The sequence below is a fragment of the Panthera leo genome, chromosome B1 (assembly GCF_018350215.1).
Source record: "Panthera leo isolate Ple1 chromosome B1, P.leo_Ple1_pat1.1, whole genome shotgun sequence".
Lineage (NCBI taxonomy): Eukaryota > Metazoa > Chordata > Mammalia > Carnivora > Felidae > Panthera > Panthera leo.
In genome coordinates this window covers 74,666,548-74,688,282 of record NC_056682.1, presented here as the reverse complement: position 1 = coordinate 74,688,282, position 21,735 = coordinate 74,666,548, and the positions used below count along the sequence as shown (strand labels likewise).

General features: G+C 44.6%; 1 protein-coding gene across 3 annotated transcripts in view; it reads right to left on the bottom strand.

Moving 5' to 3' along the window:
* Positions 1–20,513, bottom strand: part of TMEM154 (transmembrane protein 154) — a 43,612-nt gene extending 23,099 nt beyond the window's left edge. For 2 of the 3 annotated variants that reach the window (XM_042935296.1, XM_042935295.1), the window contains exon 1: positions 20,337–20,513. In XM_042935296.1, coding sequence (XP_042791230.1) covers positions 20,337–20,424 — 88 coding nt within the window. In that variant the 5' untranslated portion in view covers positions 20,425–20,513. The remainder of the gene's footprint in view (positions 1–20,336) is intronic. The other variant, XM_042935293.1, reaches the window with a different exon arrangement.
* Between the last annotated feature and the right edge of the window lie 1,222 nt (positions 20,514–21,735).

Here is a 21,735-nt window from a genome sequence, read left to right as displayed (position 1 = left end):
CCAAAAGCAGGATTTTATTTTTTATTATTTTTTTTAAGTTTATTTACTTATTTTGAGAGGGACAGAGACAGTACAAGTCAGGGGGAGGCAGAGAGAGAAAAGGAGACGGAAACAGAGAGGAAGAGGGAGAGAGAGAGAGAGAGAGAAAGAGAGAGAGAGAATATCCCAAGCAGGCTCTGCGCTGTGAGCACAGAGCCTGATGTGAGGCTTGAACCCATGAAACTGTGAGATTATGACCTGAGCTGCAACCAAGGGTCAGATGCTTAACCAACTGAGCCACCCAGGTGCCCCCAAAAGGAGGATTTTAAAAAATATTTACTATGTATTGACCTCGGTCTGGGTTAAGTCTTTGAAATATTTATGTCTTTGAAATAAGGTAATAAGTTAATAATATTAACACATATGCTAAAAGCTTTGATGCATCATATATCACCCTAATCCAGGAAAAGATATTTGTCCAGTAGGACAATCTCCTCATTAAAGTCATCCAGCTCGCAGAACTATTGAGACCAAATAGCATCATTCACTGATGATCCAGCCAGTAACGACTAGACATATTTGGGGGGTTGGCAAGGGAGGGGCACACACTCAGGTGCAGTAGAAATACTGACCCTCCTATTCTCTGAGGCCAGTGCTTACAGACCTTCCTCGAATACCCAGACTTCTTTTTTATTTCTTTTGCTTACTTCTAGGCCTGCTGAGGCTGCCACCACTATTTCAGGCTAACCTTTATAGAGAATTTACTAAGCCAAATCCTGGGCTCTGCCTTTTACCCAGATTATCTCATTTTGTCCTCACCATTTTTTCAGATAGAAACTGGGCAAAGAGGTTACACAGCGTGCCCATGGTCACAGAGGTATCGTGGAGGAGGATGTGAACCCAAGGTGGCCGATCCTTGAAACTGAGCCTTGAAATTCACACGATGTTTCCCTCCGATAAGACAGGAATACAATGATTACAAGGCACGAGGTGGTGAACCAGAGAGGGAACCCCTGTTCTCAACGATTCGCCTGGAAGGAAGCAGTTTCCTGGCACAAAGGGGAAGAGAGAGGGATGGGTCCCAGAAACCTTGGTTTTGTGGGGCTCCTTCTAAGCAATTCAGCCCAGATGCACAGCAGGACGTGTTCAACACCTCTCCAAGGAAGGATTTGAGTCACCATTTGACCTGTGGCCCCAGAAGAAGAGAAAATAGGAAAGGAAATAAGGTGGCAGGAATAATGAGAGTGTTTAGATAATCAGGAATGAAAGAGAAATGGAAAGAAACACACCAGATGGTCCTGGGTCATGTACACTTATTTTTTAGCACAAGGGACAGTGCTGGTCACAGCTGGCCCCTAGTGACATTTTGGAGTGAAAGGGGGTGAAGTTTCTCTCCCCAACATCCCTCTCACATACACCCTAACATACGTTTTGCACGTTAAACATCACTCTCTCAGAATCTCTAGCGGCTATTTAAATAAATGAGAATCAAGGGGTCTCTTTCCCTCTCTGTTTTATTTTTCTTTACCCTACAAGACTTCATCTCCAGATACTTCCATTACAACATTCCTTACAGCCCTCCCCACCCCATCCAACACCACAACAGCCACAAATAATAAAGAACACTGGCTGGCATTTATCATATGCTTAGCATGTGCTAGGATCTAGGATAAACAGCCACAACCTAATTTCCTCCCCCCAACAACTTCCTTGCTCACATTTTACAAATGGAGAAACTGAGTCCTGAATGTCTTGCCCTGGGGGACAACACTGTCCTTTATAAGTTCTGCGACATAGGGTTTTGTAGCTGCATTCCCTACAGCGTAGGTGCCAAATGATAGCGAAGCTTCTAGTCATAGCTTGTCCCTTCATAGTAGTGAGAATTTGAAAAAATGATTTACCCCTGTGGCGTGATGTCCTAATGTGTACAACTAAGGGGGGGACCCCCAACGCCCCATCTATTTCCACGTTGCTATGTTGCTTCTGGGGTATTTACTTTGTTTTTTTTAATTAGAATTTTCTGAACTGGTACTAGACACATGATACTAAGCTCAGAAAGGAAGTTTCTCTACCACCACTTCCCCCACTCACTCAAGGTGCCTCCCCAGCAGTAACCCACTCTGCTGGCTTCCAGAAAAACTCAATGCATGTGTAAGTATCATTTCCTGTTTTCTTTCTTTTTTTTTTTTTTTTTAACACAAAGGGTGGCAAAATGTATATACTGCTCTGACCGTTGCTTTTCTCACTTAAAATTTGATCTTAAGGGGCGCCTGGGTGGCTCAGTCAGTTAAGTGTCTGACTCTTGGTTTCAGCTCAGGTCATGATCTCATGGTTTCATGAGTTCAAGCCCTGTGTCCTGCTGACAGTGCGGAGCCTGCTTGGGATTCTCTCTCTCTCCCTCTCTCTGCCTCTCCCCCACTTGCGCTGTGTCTGTGTCTCTCAAATATGAATAAATAAAAAAAAATTTTTTTTAATTGATCTTAAGGGCATCCGGGTGGCTCAGTTGGTTGAGCCCCTGACTCTTGGTCTCGGCTCAGGTTAGGATCTCATGGTTTGAGTTCCAGCCCCACACTGGGCTCTGCACTGACAGCACAGAGCCTGCTTGGGGTTCTCTCTCCCTCTGCCTCTTTCAAACTAAATAAATAAACTTAAAAAATGTGACCTTCAAGATTATTTCATGTCTATATACAGACAGTTGTCTTTCCCCCTATTATTTGGATGTATCATAACCTGTTCCTATTGACAGAGATTTAAGTTGTTTCTTTTGCATTTTCAATGATGTTACAATAAACACCCCTGCGTCCTTTGGTTTGTACCCGTGCACGTATGGTCTGTATTTTGTCTTAAGTGTGGTGAGAGCAGGAACAAGGGTGTTGGGTGCAGGGGGAGAGAAGACAGCACCAAATTGCTCTTGGTGGCCTTCTCCAAGATAGCTCCAGCCCGGGCCTCACACCATGAGGACCAGCAGAAACTGTCAGAAAAGTGTGGGGCGTGCAGGGTATCTTCGATGGGAAAGGGGGGAGTTGAAAAACGGTGGGGATTAGCCCCAGCAGCATTAGATGCCGTCAAAAGGGGAGCCAGAAAACCAAGGTGAGCCATAGAATCAACTCAGGAGCCAAGAGTGTCTCACCAAGGGAACAGAGGTGAGAGTGAAACAAGAGGCGGACAAAACCAAGGTGGGAACCGCAAAGGAGCCAGTGGTCACAAAAGCAGGCAACGCAGAGGGCTACTCAGGGGACTGTTCCGTAGAGCATTACGGAGGTTCCTCCTGCGGCCTGTGGGGTGACAGCAACTCTTTCCCCCATGGACACGGCACCCCCTAAAGCTACTCTGCCTCCAACGTATCTATGGACCCCGGCCTTTTCTTTTTCCTTCTTTCTTTTTTTTTAGAGACAGTGATTTTTTTTTAAAGTTTATTTATTTATTTTGAGAGAGGGTGGCAGGAGGGGCAGAGAGAGAGAGGGAGAGAGAGAATCCCAAGCAGGCTCTGCTCTGTCAGTGCAGAGCCCCATGCGGAACTCAATCCCACGACCATGAGATGATGACCAGAGCCAAAGTCAGATGCTTAACAGACTGAGACACCCATGTGCCCTAAACCCCAGCTTTTTCTGAGCAACACTTGCTAAGGCCCACAATAGTCAATGGTAACTTCCTATAGGAACCACCTTATGCTTCTTGGGTAAAAGCAACATTTTACAACCTAAGGAGTCTAGTGCTTCTATGGGAGAACCCAGACTCTCTATCAGGAAGTGAGCCCAGAACGTGTGTGGGGCAGAATGTGCAGGGCCGTGTCTTATGTCGTGTGTGGACTTTGTGGACATCTCCATGGCATCGGGGCGGGCAGGAGGTGGGTTCAGAACGGCAGGGCCTGGGAAGGCCCCTCGCTGCCTCGACCCTCTCTTAAAAGCCAAGGAAGGAGGCCCTGTCCTACTTATCCCATAGTGTTCCTGTGAAGAGCAAAGGAAATCACAACCACGAAAATGCCAAGTAACCCACAGGGCACCACACACACACGCCTGGTGTTGGTAGATTTGCTACGCGCTTAGTGCTCCGTTCTCGTTCCCCCATCTCTAGACTTACCGGTTTCTCGGCCGTCCCCCTGGGGACTAATCTGCCTGCTCTGACGTCTTCATCTTATTGCTATGTCTTCTCACCTAAGTCTGGACATATTTCAGGGTAAGTGATGTATGGCCTGAGGGTAAAACTGAAAACGCTGCAGAAATAGAGAGGCTCAGGCATGACAGTGAACAGGGAGAGGCACGAGCCAGCGAAAAGCGACCCTGCAACACCTCACTTTGCTTTTAATCCTCCGATCCTAAAAGCACCAGATAATCAACCGCACAGTTACGGAGTCACTTACAAATGACTGTTGACGATGGCCATGCAAACACATCTGGGACGCATATTCCACAAACCTGGCAAGGACCCTGGGGGGAATCTTTGTGCGTGGGAAACTGGGAGAAAAGGCTCCAGGTGAACCCGGCAGCAAGAGCAGCTGAGTGGGCGCGTCAGCCCTTATCACTGCTCCAAACACCGTCACTAAGTGGAAATGACTCTGCTTCTCCGTGAAGCAAACTAGCTGACTTCTCTTTTCTTGAAAGTGGAACAAATATGCAACCACGCTCCAGTTTTTTTTTTGTTTTTGTTTTTTTTTAAGTTGAAGATAAAAAGGCATTACGTACCAGCTGAGAGAATGCCACACTGATGTTCCAATGTAAAAGAAAACAATGTTGAGACAATGGCATTAAACTCAGGATACCACGGAGTCTGTTGGGCCTCAATCAGAGGCCCCATTCTTTCATTTGTTATGTAGACTCCATGCACGAATTGTGTCAACGATTTCATAATTCAGATAACGAAACAAACGGAAACACAAGTCAGGTGTCAGGCATTCAAATTCTGCCCTGCTCTGTGGAGAAACTGGAGTATCTGAATTTCAAGATACTTAAGACACCAAACTCAAGAAGTCCGCCTGCTTCTCATTCACCTGGACCTCTGCGCACAGCAAAGAGCCAGTCAGTGTTGGATGAGATAAAACCAAACCGAGGGTTCTCAGCCTTAGCTGCATGTTAGAATCACCTGTGGACCTTCTAACGCTCCTGATGCCCAAACCTTTCCACCTCACTATATCTGGGGTGAATGCAGGCCTCAGGATTTTTTTTTTTTTTTTTTTTTTTTTTTTTTACAGTTCTCCAGGTGACTCCAGTGTGCAGCCGGGATTGAGAACCACTGCTGAAGACCCTCCCCATTTCTGGTCTTGCCCTGGGCCACCCAGCACTCCCCACTGCTGTTCTCTGCGCTCCTCGTTGGCGAACTGGAGAAGAAAGAGGTCAGGCAGTGGGATACCAAAGTCTTGTCTAGCAGCTACTGACTCTGTTGCCAGAACGGAATAGCTTAACAGTCACCACTGAAGCCTTGAGCCCCCTTAAACCACGGGTCCTCAAACTTTAGCTTCAGAATCACCTGGAAAGTTTCTCAAACACAGAATGGTGACCACCGCTCCCGGAATTTCTGCTTTAGTAGGTCTGGGATGGAGCTAAAACGTTTCATTTCTAACAAAATGCGGTTGCTGCTGGTCTGGAGGCCATGCTTTGAGAGCCATTGGCCAGGCTAGGTTGAGAGAGGACAACCATGCCTTCCCGAGTAAGTCTGAATATGAGAGAGTGTGCTGGGGTATGAAACCCTCACCCCTTGTGAAGGTCAATGCTGACAGAACAGTTTGGGGCTTTAAACCATGGGTCCTCAAACTTTAGCTTCAGAATTACCTGGAGGGTTTCTCAAACACAGAATGCTGACCACTGCTCCCAGAGTTTCTGCTTTAGTAGGTCTGGGATGGAGCTAAAACGTTTCATTTCTAACAAAATGCGGTGGCTGCTGGCCTGGAGTCCATGCTTTGAGAGCCATTGGTCTAAGTTGTGTTTAGTTATTAGTGATGCCTCTTGTCCACAACATTTACCATGCACCCACATCAGCTGGTGGGTTTTAAGCTCTGTCCAAATCAGTGAGGGTATCTATAGCGGCTGTGCCTCGGCATGTTTTAAAAGCTCCCCGAGTGATTTCAGTAAGCATGCCAGGCTGAGAGTTACTGAGTTAAACTGTAATTCAATTGACTTTATTTTAATTTGTTGTTACTAAGCTTTAAAGGAGGGGTGCCTGGGGGGCTCAGTCGGTTAAGCGTCCGACTTCAGTTCAGGTCATGATCTCATGGCTCATGAGTTCAAGCCCTGCGTCGGGCTCTGTGCTGACAGTTCGGAGCCTGGAGCCTGCTTTGGATTCTGTTTCCGTTTCTCTCTGCCCCTCCCTCACTCACAATCTGTGTGTCTCTCTCTCAAAAATAAATATTAAAAAAAAAAAAAAGATGAGCGGAGACCCTATACAGAAAGAAGCCTCTGAGAGCAAAATTAATAGGAATAGGCATCCATCAGATGGTCTATCTCTTCTGTGCTGGTGTCTGTTTACAAATCAGTTGTTCAGCATCTGTGGAATCGGACTGCGATGGGCCATGGAACAAATGGGAACCAATGACGTACCAGGCTCATCCGACTGCAACCTGTCTGTGGGAGGGTGATTGTGTTGGATGCAGGGAGACACCAGGGCCAAGTGGATGGACGATGCTCCTTGGTGTTGGGCCACTGGGATATCAGCCTGCATGGACCACAGGTGGGTTTCTGAAGTGTTCTGCCTTTCTCCCATTTGCTTGGATTCAAAACAGTACTAACCTATTGTTTATCATCTGAGAGTACTTCATTCAGGTACTTTTTTTTTTTTAATGTTTCTTTATTTGTGAGGGAGAGAGAGAGCGAGCAGGGGAGAGGCAGAGGGGTTGGGGGGACAGAGGACCTGAAAAGAGCTCTGCACTGACAGCAGAGAGAGAGCCCAATGAGGGGCTCGAACTCACAAACCGTGAGATCATGACCTGAGCCAAAGCCAGACGCTTAACCAAGTGAGCCCCCAGGCGCCCCCACATACTTGTTTATTGTCTGATGCCTCCACAGTTTGGTGCCTTTTGTATCCCTAGCACCTGTAACCCTGTTGCCAGCGGGTAAAAGTTGTTTAGGAAATGTAAATAGGCCATGTTAGTCTGAGAGAAAATGCGGGGACATCTCTTACCTTTTTATCAAGAATATAATGTCCTCCTGCCTCTATCCACCCTCTTCCAGGAATACACACTGTACATTCTTAGTCACAGAGAGAAACACGGATCTAAGGTGGTCTTCTTAAAAAGTTATCTAGGGGCGCCTGGGTGGCTCAGTCGGTTGGGCGTCCGACTTCAGCTCAGGTCACGATCTCACGGTCCGTGAGTTCGAGCCCTGCGTTGGGCTCTGGGCTGATGGCTCAGAGCCTGGAGCCTGCTTCCGATTCTGTATCTCCTTCTCTCTCTCTGCCCCTCCCCTGTTCATGCTCTGTCTCTCTCTGTCTCAAAAATAAATAAACGTTAAAAAAAAAAATTTTTTTTAAGTTATCTAAATTTCAAAGAAAGCACTGGAAAATGAGAGGAACTGTTGAACGCAAAGTTAAAAATACTGAATGATAAAATTTCATGTTCCTAGTTTTTGTTTTGTTTGGGTGGGGGGATTCCAGTGTTTCCCATGGTTTCCCACATGTAAAGGCTGGGTGACCTAATTCTCTCTGGGGACAGGACTAGGGAAATGGAGAGATTGTGGTTGTCATTGTAAGCTCTGTTGTACTATTTGACCATTTTGATTAAGTGGAAATACTCACCTAATGTATTTTCCTGACATATTTACCTGAAGAAGGTATGATCAGGTTAACTATGGTTGAACAGATGCAAGACAATAGTGCCGAAGGGTGAGGGCGGGTTTTAACTGTCAAAGGGCAGTTCAGAGGCACCAGGGTGGCTCAGTCAGTTACCTGTCTGTCTTTGGCTCGATGGTGATCTTGCAGTTCATGGGTTCAAGCCCCACATCAGGCTCTGCATTATCAGTGCATTATCTGCACTGCATTATCAGTGCAGAGCCTGCCTGGGATTTTCGCTCTCCCTCTCTCTCTGCCCCTCCCCCACTCATGCTTGCATGCTCTAAATAAACAAATAAACTGTAAAAAAAAAAAAAAAGGAAAGAAAGAAAGAAAAAAAGTAAAGGCAGTTCACATACAGCAATGCCTGCATTTTGTACACCCTTTCTCATCAACCATATGCTGAAAGAAGGTTAACAAATGTTTCTTTGGCTTATTTTGAGGAGGGTCATCTGGTAAAATGCTTTCACACGGTAGTCTGCTCTGGGAATTTACTTGCGAAGCTTGGTTGTATTTTTTACCTCATTGCCTCCAGAAGCACACCTGCAGCTCCAGTTTATTATCAGATTTTATTTTTATTTTTTTGTAATTTGCTATCAGATTAAAACATGCCCACAAAGGGGGCCCACCATGCTCGGATGCCTTTTTTTTGTTTTAAACTTTTTATTTTGGTGTCTTTTCAAAAGAAAGCTTGCTTATATTTAACCGGACTTGCCCAGACCCTGAGGCTGTCTCAGTTGGGAGTTACTCACCTGGGGAAGCTGCATTTCTGACCATCTGACTACCTTTTTGCACGCTGGAGACCTATTCTGCCTTGTGGTACCTGGCAGTTTAAAGGAATGTATGTATTTTCTTTAATGTTTATTTATTTTTGAGAGAGGGAGAGAAAACCACGGAGGAGGAACAGAGAGAGGAAAAGAGAGAGAGTCCCAAGCAGGTTCTGCGCTGTCAGCACAGAACCTGATGCAGGGCTTGAGCTCACAAACCGTGAGATCATGACCTGAGCTGAAATGAAGAAACAAATGAAAAAAAAAAAAAAAAAATGGAAACAAAAAGGATTTTCTTAAAATGATAGCTATTATGATTACTAATCTGAATATTTTCTACTTTTATTATATTTCTATCTCTCTTTCGAATAACTGGTTTCAAAATTACAATTCGAGAGAGTTAGTGGGAGTCAAATGTTCCTGGCCGTGCCCTTGCCCTCTCTCTGGCCTGCTATCAGCCCCCTCCGAGTAGGGAGGGGAGACAAGGCGGGCTCCTGCACAGTGCACACGGGCCCACTGTCTGGGCAATGCACCCCTTGCTCAGATCAGCATGGGCTCAGTGTCGCCAGAGAGAGCACCTGAAAGACAAGGCCAAGCCCAAAAACAAGTGGTAGATGTATGTTTGTGGACATACAGGAGACAAGGAGGACAGGAGTGAAGGGAAAGGAGATGTGGGCTAGTATCTCAGGGGCTGAGGTGTCTTCACCAGGAGCAGCCTGAGAAAGGGGAGAGGGTGTAACCAGTATGAGGGAGCAGAGAGCAAGAGATTGTTCTATTGTTTGACAGATTCTTACAGGAGGCCGAGGAAGGAGGCAATTTCCTCAGGTCTCTGAAGTGGTGTCTGAGCGGAACAAATCGTGGATGGGACTTTCTGAGTCCAGGTGTCTGAGGCTGGTGTCTGAGGCTGGTGTCTGAGGCTGGCCTGCTTCTGGTCCTATTTTACCTTGAAAGGGATTCTATCCTGGCCCTCCATCCTGGACAACCTAACAGGCCTCAAGCACTGAAAATTCAGTGTTACTGCTTGAGCTCGGGATGCAATTCAGTTCCACTCTCTTGCCAGCCTCTTTTCTGCATTTGTTTTGTTTTTAAATTTTTTAATGTTTATTTTCGAGAGAGACAGAACGTGAGTGGGGGAGGGCCAGACAGAGAGGGAGACACAGAATCTGAAGCAGTTTCCAGACTCTGAGCTGTCAGCACAGAGCCTGTCGCGGGGCTCAAACTCACGGTTCGTGAGTTCATGACCTGAGCCGAAATTGGCGTTCAACTGACTCAGCCACCGAGACGCCCCTTCTGCATTTGTTAATATAATCCCACGATTTTTTTTTTCCTTCTAGTTTTTAATGTGATGGGTTGCACGAGTAGATTCTCTAAAGGTGATCCACTCTCGGATTCCTGGTTCTATGTAATCATTAGGGTGTTGTGTTTTGCTTTGTTTTCAGCATGGTTCCTGTACTTTTATTTGAATAACTGATCTAGGACTCAGCCTAATTTTTTTCTAATATTTATTAACTGGCTACGTAACCAAAGGTCTGTGGTTTTAGTGACAGACCAATGTAGGGATGGTCTTTGCTTGATAAAAGATAGTCATAGGGTTGCTAGATAAAGTACAGGACCCCCACTTGAATTTGAGTATCAGATAAACAACAAATAATTTGTTTAGTACAAATGTGTCCCATGCAATATTTGTGTGGCCTATACTTACACTGAATTGCATGAGATGTACTTACACTAAAAAAAAAAAAAAAGTGTTTATTTGAAATTTACATTTAACTGAGTGTCCTATATTTTTATTTGCTAAATGTAGTAGTCTTAATCATGAATAAATAAACAAGCATAATGTTCAGAAAAGAATAAATGTCTTTTTAATTAATAAATATTTTTGTCGGTGGAAGAAAAAAAACCAGATGTCAGGAAACCCTAGTAACTACTGGACTCTTATTTCTGAAAACCACAGTGGGGTGGGGAAGTAGGAAATAATAAAGATGGATTTAGTTCATGTACAGCAAAAAAACATAGAAAAAAATTCAAATTTCTAAAACAGACTAGATTTATTGGTTTTATTTCAAGGTAAAGGAACCCAACACCACCAACTGGACTCTGCCCTGGTAGGGAACTTTCCTTTCACCATATTTAATTAAGGAGGAAATGTTTCTGTGCTGTCCTCGTCCCCCGAGGCAGATGTTTCTATTTATTTTATGTTACAGAAATTTTATTGCTTTTTTGAGTTTTCAAATCCTCTTTTACTGGCTTGAAATGTATTATCCATGGAACTTATATTCCTTTTGTTTTCCTTTCAAAAGCCTCCCCCAAATGCTTGTAACTACCTGGTCTTTCTGCAAATCGTCAGGCTTGCTCAATACCTATTTTCTGGGTCTGAACTCCATCCCTATTTTTTTAAATGTTTTTATTTCTTTTTGAAAGAGAGACAGAAAGAGTGAGAGAGACAGGGCGTGAGCAGGGGAGGGGTAGAGAGAGGGAGACACGGAACCTGAAGCAGGCTCCAGGCTCTGAACTGTTCGCACAGAGTCCCACGTAAGGCTGGAACTCACGGACCATGAGATCATGACCTGAGCTGAAGTCGGATGCTCAACCGACTAAGCCACCCAGGCGCCCCCCCATCCCTATTTTGAGAGGAAGACAGATAAGAATACTTTCTCAATACTACTCAATGGATGTGGTTACATAGTATTCTCTCCAGGAAGGGAAGCACTAATTGTTGCCTGTTTTGGTCTGAGAAGACAGAAGTAAACTACTTATACATGAAAAGATATGGGATAGTTAACACTTTGGAATAAAAAAAAAAGTGGGGTAAGTAAAAAATCATATTTATCCAGGTATTACCATAGTTTCATTTTATTATTTAAATGATTATGACTTTGTCATGAATATATGTAAATCTTGGATAAATTTTATGTCATTCATTCCCCAGTCAGTCAGTCAATAGTGTGCCTATTATGTACCAGGCACTATTCTAGGTCCTGGCATATAAAGGTGAATGAGACCAGGTCTATGCTTCCCAGGGAAGACACTGGTAAGTAGGGACAATGGCACATAAATCAATACCTATAATACAGTTTAACAAAAGCCATGATTGTATACAGAATACCATGAGACTATGGGAGAGGAAGGTATTTGTTCATCTGGGGGTGGAAGACTCAGGAAATCTTCACAGAGGAGAAGGTCATTAAATTGAATCTCAGGAGTTTATCAGGCAAAGGTGTCAGGGAAAGGCATCACAGTTGACGCACATGGGAAGGCTCAGTGACCCAACAGTGTTGGCACATTCGAGCAGTTGCACCATCAGGCGTGTGGTGGGGAGTGTCAAGGGTTAAGCAAGAAAGGAACTCAGGACATCTCATAAGGGGCCTTGTAATAATGGCAAGGGGTTTGGAATCTACTCAAAGGAAATGAAATCTCACTGAAGGGGTAGATATAGGAAGAAATGATCACTTTTTGTTATAGAGCTATTGCTCTGGAGGCCATGTGAAATAGGGTTGAAGAGGAGACTAAACACAAGAGACAGGTTAAGAAGTTAATGAACTAGAATAGGCGAGCGCTAACAAGGGCTTAAACTAGCAGGGAGCTGAGAAGGAGTTCCGTTCTGGACATGCTGAGCCTAAGGCCCATGTGACATTGTCCAAGAAAAACTGAGGACGAGAATGCAGGTATAAAGCTGGGCAGATAGGCCTAGTGGGAGGTTGTTTTGTTTTGTTTTGTTTTGTTTTGTTTTGAATCATCAGCCAAGAAGTAAGGTGAAAGCCATGAACAAGGATACCATGGCCCAGGAATGATATAAGGAATAAGAAATAAAAGATAGACATGCTATGAAATGAGCAGGTGGAAGAGAAAGACTCCTAAGCAAAAACTGGAAAGGAGCATTCAATGTGCTAGGAGATCAAGGAGAAAAAGGCATTGCAAAACCCAAGGAAGAGGAGAATTTCAATCATTGGTTAATTATGTTAAGTGATACGGAGGAAAACGTGCAATAGGGACAGAAATGGGTCTCTTGGGGTTAGCTCTTAGAAGACACTGATGACCCAGGTAGAGCAATTGGAATGCTGTGTTTGACACAGCAGCCAGATTGCAGTGGGTCCAGATGAAGGTGTGTTGACTTCTTTCAAAGAGACTGGGAATTATGGAAAGGGACGATGGCAGAAAGCTCAAGAAAAACTCAGAGGCACTCTCATTATTTTGCATTATAAAAGTATACCTACCTGAAAGAATAGAGAATACTGTAACAGATAACTGGGTACCCACCACTAATTATCTTACAATTTTCTATATCGACTAGAGGACAGATTGGCAAACTTTTCCTTAAAGAGCAGAGAATGAATGTTTTAGATCTTGTGGCCCACAAAGCAAAATACAGGCTATTATGTAAGTTTTTGTTTAACCATTTAAATATATAAAAACCATTCCTAGCTTACGGGTCAGAAAAAAACGGGGCGCTTGCTGAGTTTGGCCCATGGGTTTTCATTTGCTGACCCCAGGACTACCATGTTTTTCTGAAAGAAACACAACATCATAGATACAGTTGAAGCCCTCCTTGTACTCCTCCCTGATCTCATTCCCCTCCCTCCCTTTCCAACGGTAATTGCTTTCCTAAAGTTAACGTGTATCAGTCCCAACTTTTAAAATATGCTTATGTCCCTAAGTAATATAAGCATAATTTGGAGTGTTTTTATGTATTTATTTACTTTTGTGGGAGAAAGCATGCATGAGCACACATGTGTGTGCAGGGGAAGGGCAGAGGGAGAGAGAGAATCTTAAGCAGGCTCCAAGCCCAGCGCGAAGCCTCGTGCAGGTCTTGATCCTACGACCGCGAGATCATGACCTGAGCCGAAATCAGGAGTCGAATGCTCAGCTGACTGAGCCACCCAGGCGCCCCGGAGTGTTTTTAAAACTTTAAGTATATGTAATCATTCTGTGCAAAATAATCTTCAGTTGGGTTTTTTGGCTAACATTACAGTTGAGATTAATTCATCTTCATACATTTGGCTTTAGTTCATTAATTTTACCAGCTATATGACACCTCATTTTGTGACTATATTAAGTTTCACATATTCTTCTGTTCATGAACATTTAAGTTGTTTCTATTTTCTCCATCTTTACAAACAGTGCTACAGTCAGCATTCTTGGCCATGACGTTTTGCCACACATTTGTTTTTGAGCTGGTATATATACCTGAGATTAAATTGTTGAGGTTGTAGGCTACAAACATTTTTAGCTGACTAAATATTTCCAAATTGTCCTCCAGACTGGTTGTGTAGAAAAATTTCCTTTTCCGGTATTTTGGTATGGTTGGTAACCTGAAAATTTTTCCCAATATGCCACACCTAGAAATACTGAATGAAATATCAGAAGCAACTTTTTAAATGTATAAAGAAATCTCAAAAAAGCAAGGAAATCCCCAGGGTCCAGAAAATGTTTCAAAAAACAAAAAAGAAAAAAGAAAAGGAAAGGAAAAAAGAAAAAGATGATAGAGGAAATTTAAATTCGGAGACGAATATGGGAACCTAGGGGATTTCCTAGAACAAAGGTTTGGGACCATAGGGATATGAGAGGTTATATAATTCTTTCAGGGGACTTCTGTCCATCTCTTGGCTCAAAACTTAAGGCTGGGGTGCCTAGGCGCCTGGGTTAAGCATCTCACTGTTGGTTTTGGCTCAGGTCATAATCTTACAGTTTGTGAGATCAAGCCCTGCATCAGGCTCTATACTGACATCACAGAGCCTGTTTGACCTTCTCTGCCTCTCTCACATGCTCTCTCTCTCTCTCTCTCTCCCGAAATAAATAAATTTAAAAAAAAAAAAAGTTAAAGCTGAAACACCAGGCCATGGTTTTTAAAAAAAAAAGGAAGGGGCGCCTAGGTGGCTCAGTTAGTTAAGTGACTGACTCTTGAGTCGGGCTGAGGTCAGGATCTCATGGTTCATGTGTTTGAGCCCCACATCAGCCTCTGCGCTGACAGTGAGGAGCCTGCTTGGGATTCTCTCTCTCTGTCTCTCTCTCTCTCTCTTTGTGTCCCTCCCCCACTTTCATGCTCTCTTTATCTCTTTCAAAATTAAATAAACTTAAGGAAAAGAAAAGAAGGGAAGGAGCAGTGATTAGCACAAAGTTTTAAGTCAAAGACCAGTGTTCCACAGCCAGGCTGACCTCACCCTCATCCTGACACTGTGGACCTGGCCCCTCTTCTGATTTCAATTTGATTTTGTCTACTTCTTTCTCGTTGGCAATAGCTTTGGCATCTCTGGTCATCTGTTTCTGGCATCAACTTGCCTCCACAGCAGACTCTGGTTTGTTGGCTCGTGCCTTTAATGATGTTTGGGCACCTCCTCTTGTCACTCTTGGAGTCTGACCCCTGAGGCCTGCTCAGCCTCCCCCTCTCCACGCCAATGCTGGGGGTTAAGCCTGAGGTCTAACCTCTGACTCTCCTCAAGCCTAGCACATCCCTGCCTCCATTTCTCCCAAACACTATTCTGTGGTGACAGGACTAGGTTGTATTGGTAAAGTATTTACAATACGTTGGTGATGGAATAAAAAAAAAGTTGGATTTCTGTTAAGTGGGGTGAGTCTTCCTCTGTGTGCCAGACTGTATCCTCAGTGCCCCCAAGATTTCTCTTTTTTTTTTTTAGTTTTTTTAAATGTTTATTTATTTTTGACACAGAGAGAGAGACAGGGCATGAGTGGGGGAGGGGCACAGAGAGAGGGAGACACAGAATCCGAAGCAGGCTCCGAGCTGTCAGCACAGAGCCCGACGCGGGGCTCGAACTCACAAACCACGAGATCATGACCTGAGCCCAAGTCAGACGCTCAAGTGACTGAGCCACCCAGGTGCCTCGTGCCCCCAGGATTTCTATCATGAATGGGAATCAACTGAGATGAACAACAGGCTTGGGTCTGTATAAACTTCAGATAAAACTATTAGGTAATACTATGTTTAAAACAAAGACATAGAAGGAATAAATAACACAAGAAAAAATAAAACCAGGGGCGCCTGGGTGGCTCAGTCAGTTAAGGGTCCAAGTTCAGCTCAGGTCATGATCTCATGGTTTATGAGCTCCAGTGCCATGTCAGGCTCTGTGCTGACAGCTCAGAGCCTGGAGCCTGCTTCAGATTCTGTGTCTCTCTCTCTGCCTCTCCCCCACTCATGCTCTGTCTCTCTCTCCCTCAAAAATAAATAAACATTAACAAATTTTTTTTTTAAAGAAAAATAAAAGCAAGACATATTTTTTTCTGGAAATGAAAAAATTTTTTCTAGAATAAAAAATATAACTGAAATTAAAAGCCCAATGAATGGGTTAAGCAGCAGGATGGACAGGGTGATTGCACTAACCCTCCCACCGGTGGTGCAGAGTTCCTGTTTCTCCACATCTTTGCCAACATTTGAGGATGGTGCAAACTATACACAGGTAGGCAAATTGCAGGTTATATTGTTTCTTTGCAGAATTGGGCCCATCCCAGCCAAAATCCAGCCCTCTTCTGGTTTCTTAGATCAGGCTTTTGGACACAGAGGGACTTTAAGCCTCAATCAATCCCTTTCTGTCTGTTTTTGGGTTTTTTTTGTTTTTTGGTTTTTGGTTTTTTTGGTCCCTGAAGGCTGCTTGGTCCTTGGGGTCAGTTCTCAGTAGCGCTCTCCCACAGCGACTGACCCTGGTTCCCACACCCCGAAGCCTCTTACCCAATGACTTCATCATTCCAACTTTTCCGGCTTCTGGTCTTAACTATGCTAATCCCCTGATTCTCTGTTGCTCACTCTGCACCTTGCAGCCTTTCCTTCCCCCTCTAAAGGCCAAAGTTCAACCCAACTCCCTCCATCCCTTTTCCTGTAGACCCGTCTCTGACCCAACCAGATACAGCTCCTTTATTAATATGCAGTAACATTAGACTCCAACTAAGAATGCATCTACAGTTAGAAGGATACCAGACATATATTTTTCTAAACCTGAAACTAGCCACATATCCTGGCAGAGCCTAAAAATCCAGAGGTATCACAGCTTATGTTAGAGCATGGATTCCTGAGACTGAATCTTACTTTACTATTTAACTGTGTGACCTGAGGCAAGTCACTTAACCTCTCAGTGACTCCATTTTCTCATACGTAAAAGAGGGACATGTGTTTAAGGTTGTTAGGAAAATCAAATGAGTTAGTATAAATAATTTAGAACAGCGCCTGGCATACAATGAATACTATATGTGTTTGCTATCATCATTATTGCTACTTGAAATTGGAACTGTCCCAGGCAATAGCAGGTGCCAGTCACATTCGTTGAAATGAGATCAGTGTAAGAAGTGCAACTCCATTTATGTAACTAGTATTTTATTTAATTCTTTCTTCCCAAGGTTTAGCTAATGCTCTCCTGAAACAGCATAGAAAATCTCCCAGTCGTCCGTGTCAAACCCAGTGTTTAACCCTGGCCACCAAAACAGTTACAGCCTCCTTGTTCTCTGTGTCATGCCCTTAGCCCTCCTTTCTACAAACCATTATGCCCAAAGCAGATAATAAATCCCATGTTTTTGGTGTCTGGGAAGTTGCTTTTAGCTTTCTGATATTGTCAAGCTGACATTGACAGGGCACAGGGCAAGAAACCAGGTGGAAATGACTCCCTCACTCATTGGACACAATGTTGCCTTGACATTGAGTCTGCATTTTCTTAGCATCCAACCCTGGCCAAGATACTTAAATCCACAGCTTTTCTTCTACTATGCTCATCTGTTTGGTCAAAATCCCAGAAAAGCTGTTTTCTCATTTCTCTCCTGGTGATTTCTAAGCAGATTATTTCACTTGGGATAATAATCAAGTCTGCATCAGGCTCTCTCTATAGAGAGAAAAGACACTGAGAGGTATTGACACTGGTCCAGGTAACTGCAGGTATGAGATTATGTTGCCTGTTTGTGGTTGGCTTGATTTGAGCTGTATCCTGGAATATGTTTGCAAGGAAGAGAGTCAGGCTGTTCAGTAGATTGGATTCTACTACCAAACATCTCCAAGATACTTTTTGAAGAATCCAAGGAAATACAAGTGTGACGCCTATAAACCAACTCACATCCTGAAGTCTTAGGCCCCATGGGCTCACAATGATATACATTCGTTAATTTAAAAATATATAATCAGTCTTTGTAAGAGACTTCCCCTTGACTTCGATTATACAGCTTTTTGCAGGTGGGCATTTTTGCATTTTCTGACTTTGGAAATCCAGACAGGGCCCAGTAAGTGTCTTGGATGATTATCCGGATAAAACCTGCACTTGGCTGAAATGCAGCTTTTCACCTCTGACTTCCCTGACATTCTAATGATACTTGTTTTCAGGAGTTCATCAGCTTTTAGTGATCAGCCTCAGATCCATTATATTGCTCGAAAAGGGTTCGAGGAAGGCAAAGATGAGCTACAGAGGATTTTCCCTGGAGGAGCTCACAGGCTGGTGGCAGATACGGACATATACGCAATTAGGATTTAATGTGATTAGCTATGTTTATAGAAGTTTAGTTTTATGTGGGCATAATACAGGTAAAGGCAGAATGCCAGGCAAGGGGCAGTGTAAGGAGACATCAAGGAAGCGTTAACTTTCAGTCTGGGTCTTTAGGAGTTCATTAAGTAGAAAAAAGAGAACTTGTCATTCACTTTTAGCATGAGCCACACAGGCCTGGGGCACTTGCTCCATTCGGTGTGACTGTGGCTGGGCAGTGGGCACATGGGAGGAGATGCCATGGAAAGGAGGTTGAAGTGAGAGTCTAAGGGGCATCAGTGAGGAGCAACCAAAGGTCTTCATGTGGAAGAGCCACTGATCAGATGTGGGTTTTAGAAAGAAAACTTGTACTGGGTCTTCAGATGATCCTTTTGCGTCTCCCAAGCAGACGCTTGGACTCAGAAATGTCAAGAAAATACTCAGGCAAACTTAAATATTACTCTCAGCGCGTCTTTGAGGCACGGGTGGTACCTCTAAGACTCACAACAGGTGGCAGTGGGATGGCTGGGCTCTGCCTCCTGGGGTGTGAAGGGACGCCCCGCGGGGACAGGAGTCTGGCCCAGAGGGCTCTCCACCCGGGCAGAGGAGAGAACCGGGGAACCTCAGTCAGAAGAGCTGCGGGGCAATGGAGCTTGGCTTTCCGACCTCCCTTGTGCCACCAAATGCAACTTGAGCTGTGTCACCTTGGTGCTCGCTCCCAGCCCCCAAACCGTGCCTAAGATAACACATTGTCTCCCCGCCCCCCCCCCCCCCCCCCCGGCTCATCTTAAAATTTTTTTTTTTTTTAACGTTTATTTATTTTTGAGATCGAGAGCATGAACGGGGGAGGGTCAGAGAGAGAGAGGGAGACACAGAATCCGAAACAGGCTCCAGGCTCCGAGCTGTCAGCACAGAGCCCGACGTGGGGCTTGAACTCACGAACCACGAGATCATGACCTGAGCCGAAGTCGGACGCTTAACCGACTGAGCCACCCAGGTGCCCCCCCGGCTCATCTTAAACACTACCTCCCATTTTAGCCAAACATCTTTCTGGTTGGAATGGTTTGCCTTTCACTTTTCATTTGCCACCTCGGATGCCTGGCAAGACCACATGGAGAGCACCCAGGGCAAGCGAAATTGGTGGGATGGTGTGGTGGCGTGTTGACTGTGAATCTCCAGGAAATTGCCACATCTGCTAGGTCAGGGCCTGATGCCCCCCCCTCCCCCCACCCCCATCCTATTTAAAGAATTGTAGCTTGAGAACTTCCTTTTGCTTGAAATACTGCCATATGCTAGAAGCAGGTAGTATCCCTTGACAGAAACTATTGGCAATGAGTTTATTTACCCGAAGGCAAGTCAACAAAACTGTAAGAGGCAATTGAGGCTGATCGTGCTTTTGTTGTAGCAACTGTCAAGGGTATAAATCAATTGCTGCTCTTAGCTCAAAATACTGAGATTTAACATTTTGTCTTTTCCGGTACCTTTGATTGGCTACAATCACATCACTTTTCAAAATAAAGTTTCATGGTATGCTTGGATGGCTCAGTCGGTTAAGCGTCCGACTTCGGCCCAGGTCGTGATCTCACGGTTCATGAGTTTGAGCCCCACGTCGGGCTCTGTGCTGACAGCTCAGAGCCTGGAGCCTGCTTCAGATTCTGTGTCTCCCTCTCTCTCTGCCCCTCCCCCCCTCATGCTCTGCCTCTCTCTCTCTCTCTCTCTCTCTCACACACACACACACACACTCTGATTTTAAAAAGATTTAATCTAAAGATTTAAAGAGATTAAATAAAAAAAAAAAAAACAATAAAGTTTCAGTAGTAACAATCAATGCAAAGAAAATATCCCCCAACATAACAAGATCAAAGAAAAACAGATGAAAGGCTTCTCTTGATAAGTTGGAATGGATGCCTGGTAACTCCTCAGATAATTTTGTTTACTTTTTTTTTTTTTAACTTACTGTTTTTCTTTGGTATAATTTCTAGCCGTATATTTCCATACCCCAGTTTTTCACAAGAGGTTTTAGGACTAGCAGATTTCTCAACCCACCTTGTTAAAAGTAAATTCATTATTTCTCTGTTTCAGCTGACTGAAATGTTCTTTTGCACGAACTGCCAAAAAGTTCATGGTTTTCTTAATATGCCCGTTAGAGCTGGTAAATTACAGGGACCCCACGTGAGTGAACTGGGGCAGGATTGGCCAGCTGCGGGGAAAGCCAGCCAAGCCCCCCCAACTCCACCCCCCCAAACTACAATTCTGATTTTCTCTCCTTCTTTCACAGAAAGGACTAGATTTTCTGGGTGTTCCCCCTCCCCGGCAGAGTTCTGTAGCCTGGGGCACTAAACAAGCCTCGTAATCCTCCTTTCCTGGGGTGGAAAGCCGGGAGGTAGCTTACCCAGAGCCTGGCTGGTGGGAAGGAGCGCGATCACCAGGGCAAAGACGAGGGCAGCCCCGGAAGCCTTCCTGTCAGCTCGCCCCGGCATGATGCTGTGCTGGGCTGCGCTGGGCTTCAGCCTCCCTGAAACCTGAACATTTCCTGTTTCCTGCTTGTTTGGGTTGGTGCTGACTTGAAGGAGAGGTGTTTGCCTGTTTTTTAGGAAGTGATGTAATTCTGCAGGAGCCTGTCAGACCAGCAAGGATTGCAAAAGAGAAGTTGCTCTGCAAGCACTGATTCAGTCAGTAACACCTCTCAAGCCCTTTTCAGTCCCAGCCCTGCCACCGGCCCCCATCTTTTGTAATTGTCTCTTAGAAAACAGTGTCGATTGCTCAGATGGCTTTTGGGATCTGGGACTGAGGGTCCTGGACCACAAGCATTCTCCATTTGTGATTTTACTCAATCCCCAGGTGAGAATCTGGGGCTGCCCAGAGTTTAGAGCAGCGGTATTCAGTAGAACTTTCTGAGATGCTGGAAATGTCCCAAATCTGCACTGTCCAGTGCAGTAACCATTAGCTACATAGGCTATTGGGCACTTGAGATGAGACCAGTGCATAATGAATTTGTAGTTTTCTTTTTATTAATTTAAATTAAAATAACTCGTGTAGCTGCTGTGTTGGACAGCTCAGGCCCAGAGAGCGGACGTACCTGTACCATCAGAAAATGACCGGGCCACCTCTCTGCAGCCAAGCACATCACCATTGCGGGGCCCTGAGTGCCGCCTCACTCCTAGGAAGAGAAAGGACAATGCTATCCACATGCCTGGATGTGCTCTGCTTCCCTAGAGAGAAATGATTTTTACTGTTTGTTTTTATTTTTATATTTTTTTCTTTATAAAGCCTTAATTTTTTAGAGCAGTTTGAGGTTCACAGCATAATTAAGAGGAAGGTACAGAAAGTTCCCATATAGCCCCAACCCCCACACATGCCCAGCCTCCCCCATGATCAACATCCTCCTAAAGTGGTACAGTTGTCACAACGAATGAACCTGCACTGATACATCGTAATCACCCCAAATCCATGGTTTACATTCTCTCATGTGTTGCACATTCTATGGGTTCGGCAAACGTGTAAGGACATAAATCTACCATGATCGTATCCTCCAGAATCATTTCCCTGCCCTAAAAATTCTCCATGCTCCACCGACTCATCCCTCCTTCCACCCTAACCCCAGGCAACCACTGATCTTTTTACTGCCTCCGTAGTTTTGCCTTTCCCCAAATGGCACATAGTTGGAATCATACGGTATGTAGCCTTTTCAGATTGGCTTCCTTCACTTAGTAATAGGCATTTAAGGTTCCTCCGTGACTTTTCGTGGCGTGATAAGCTCATTCCTTTTTGGTGCTGAATAAGGCTACATC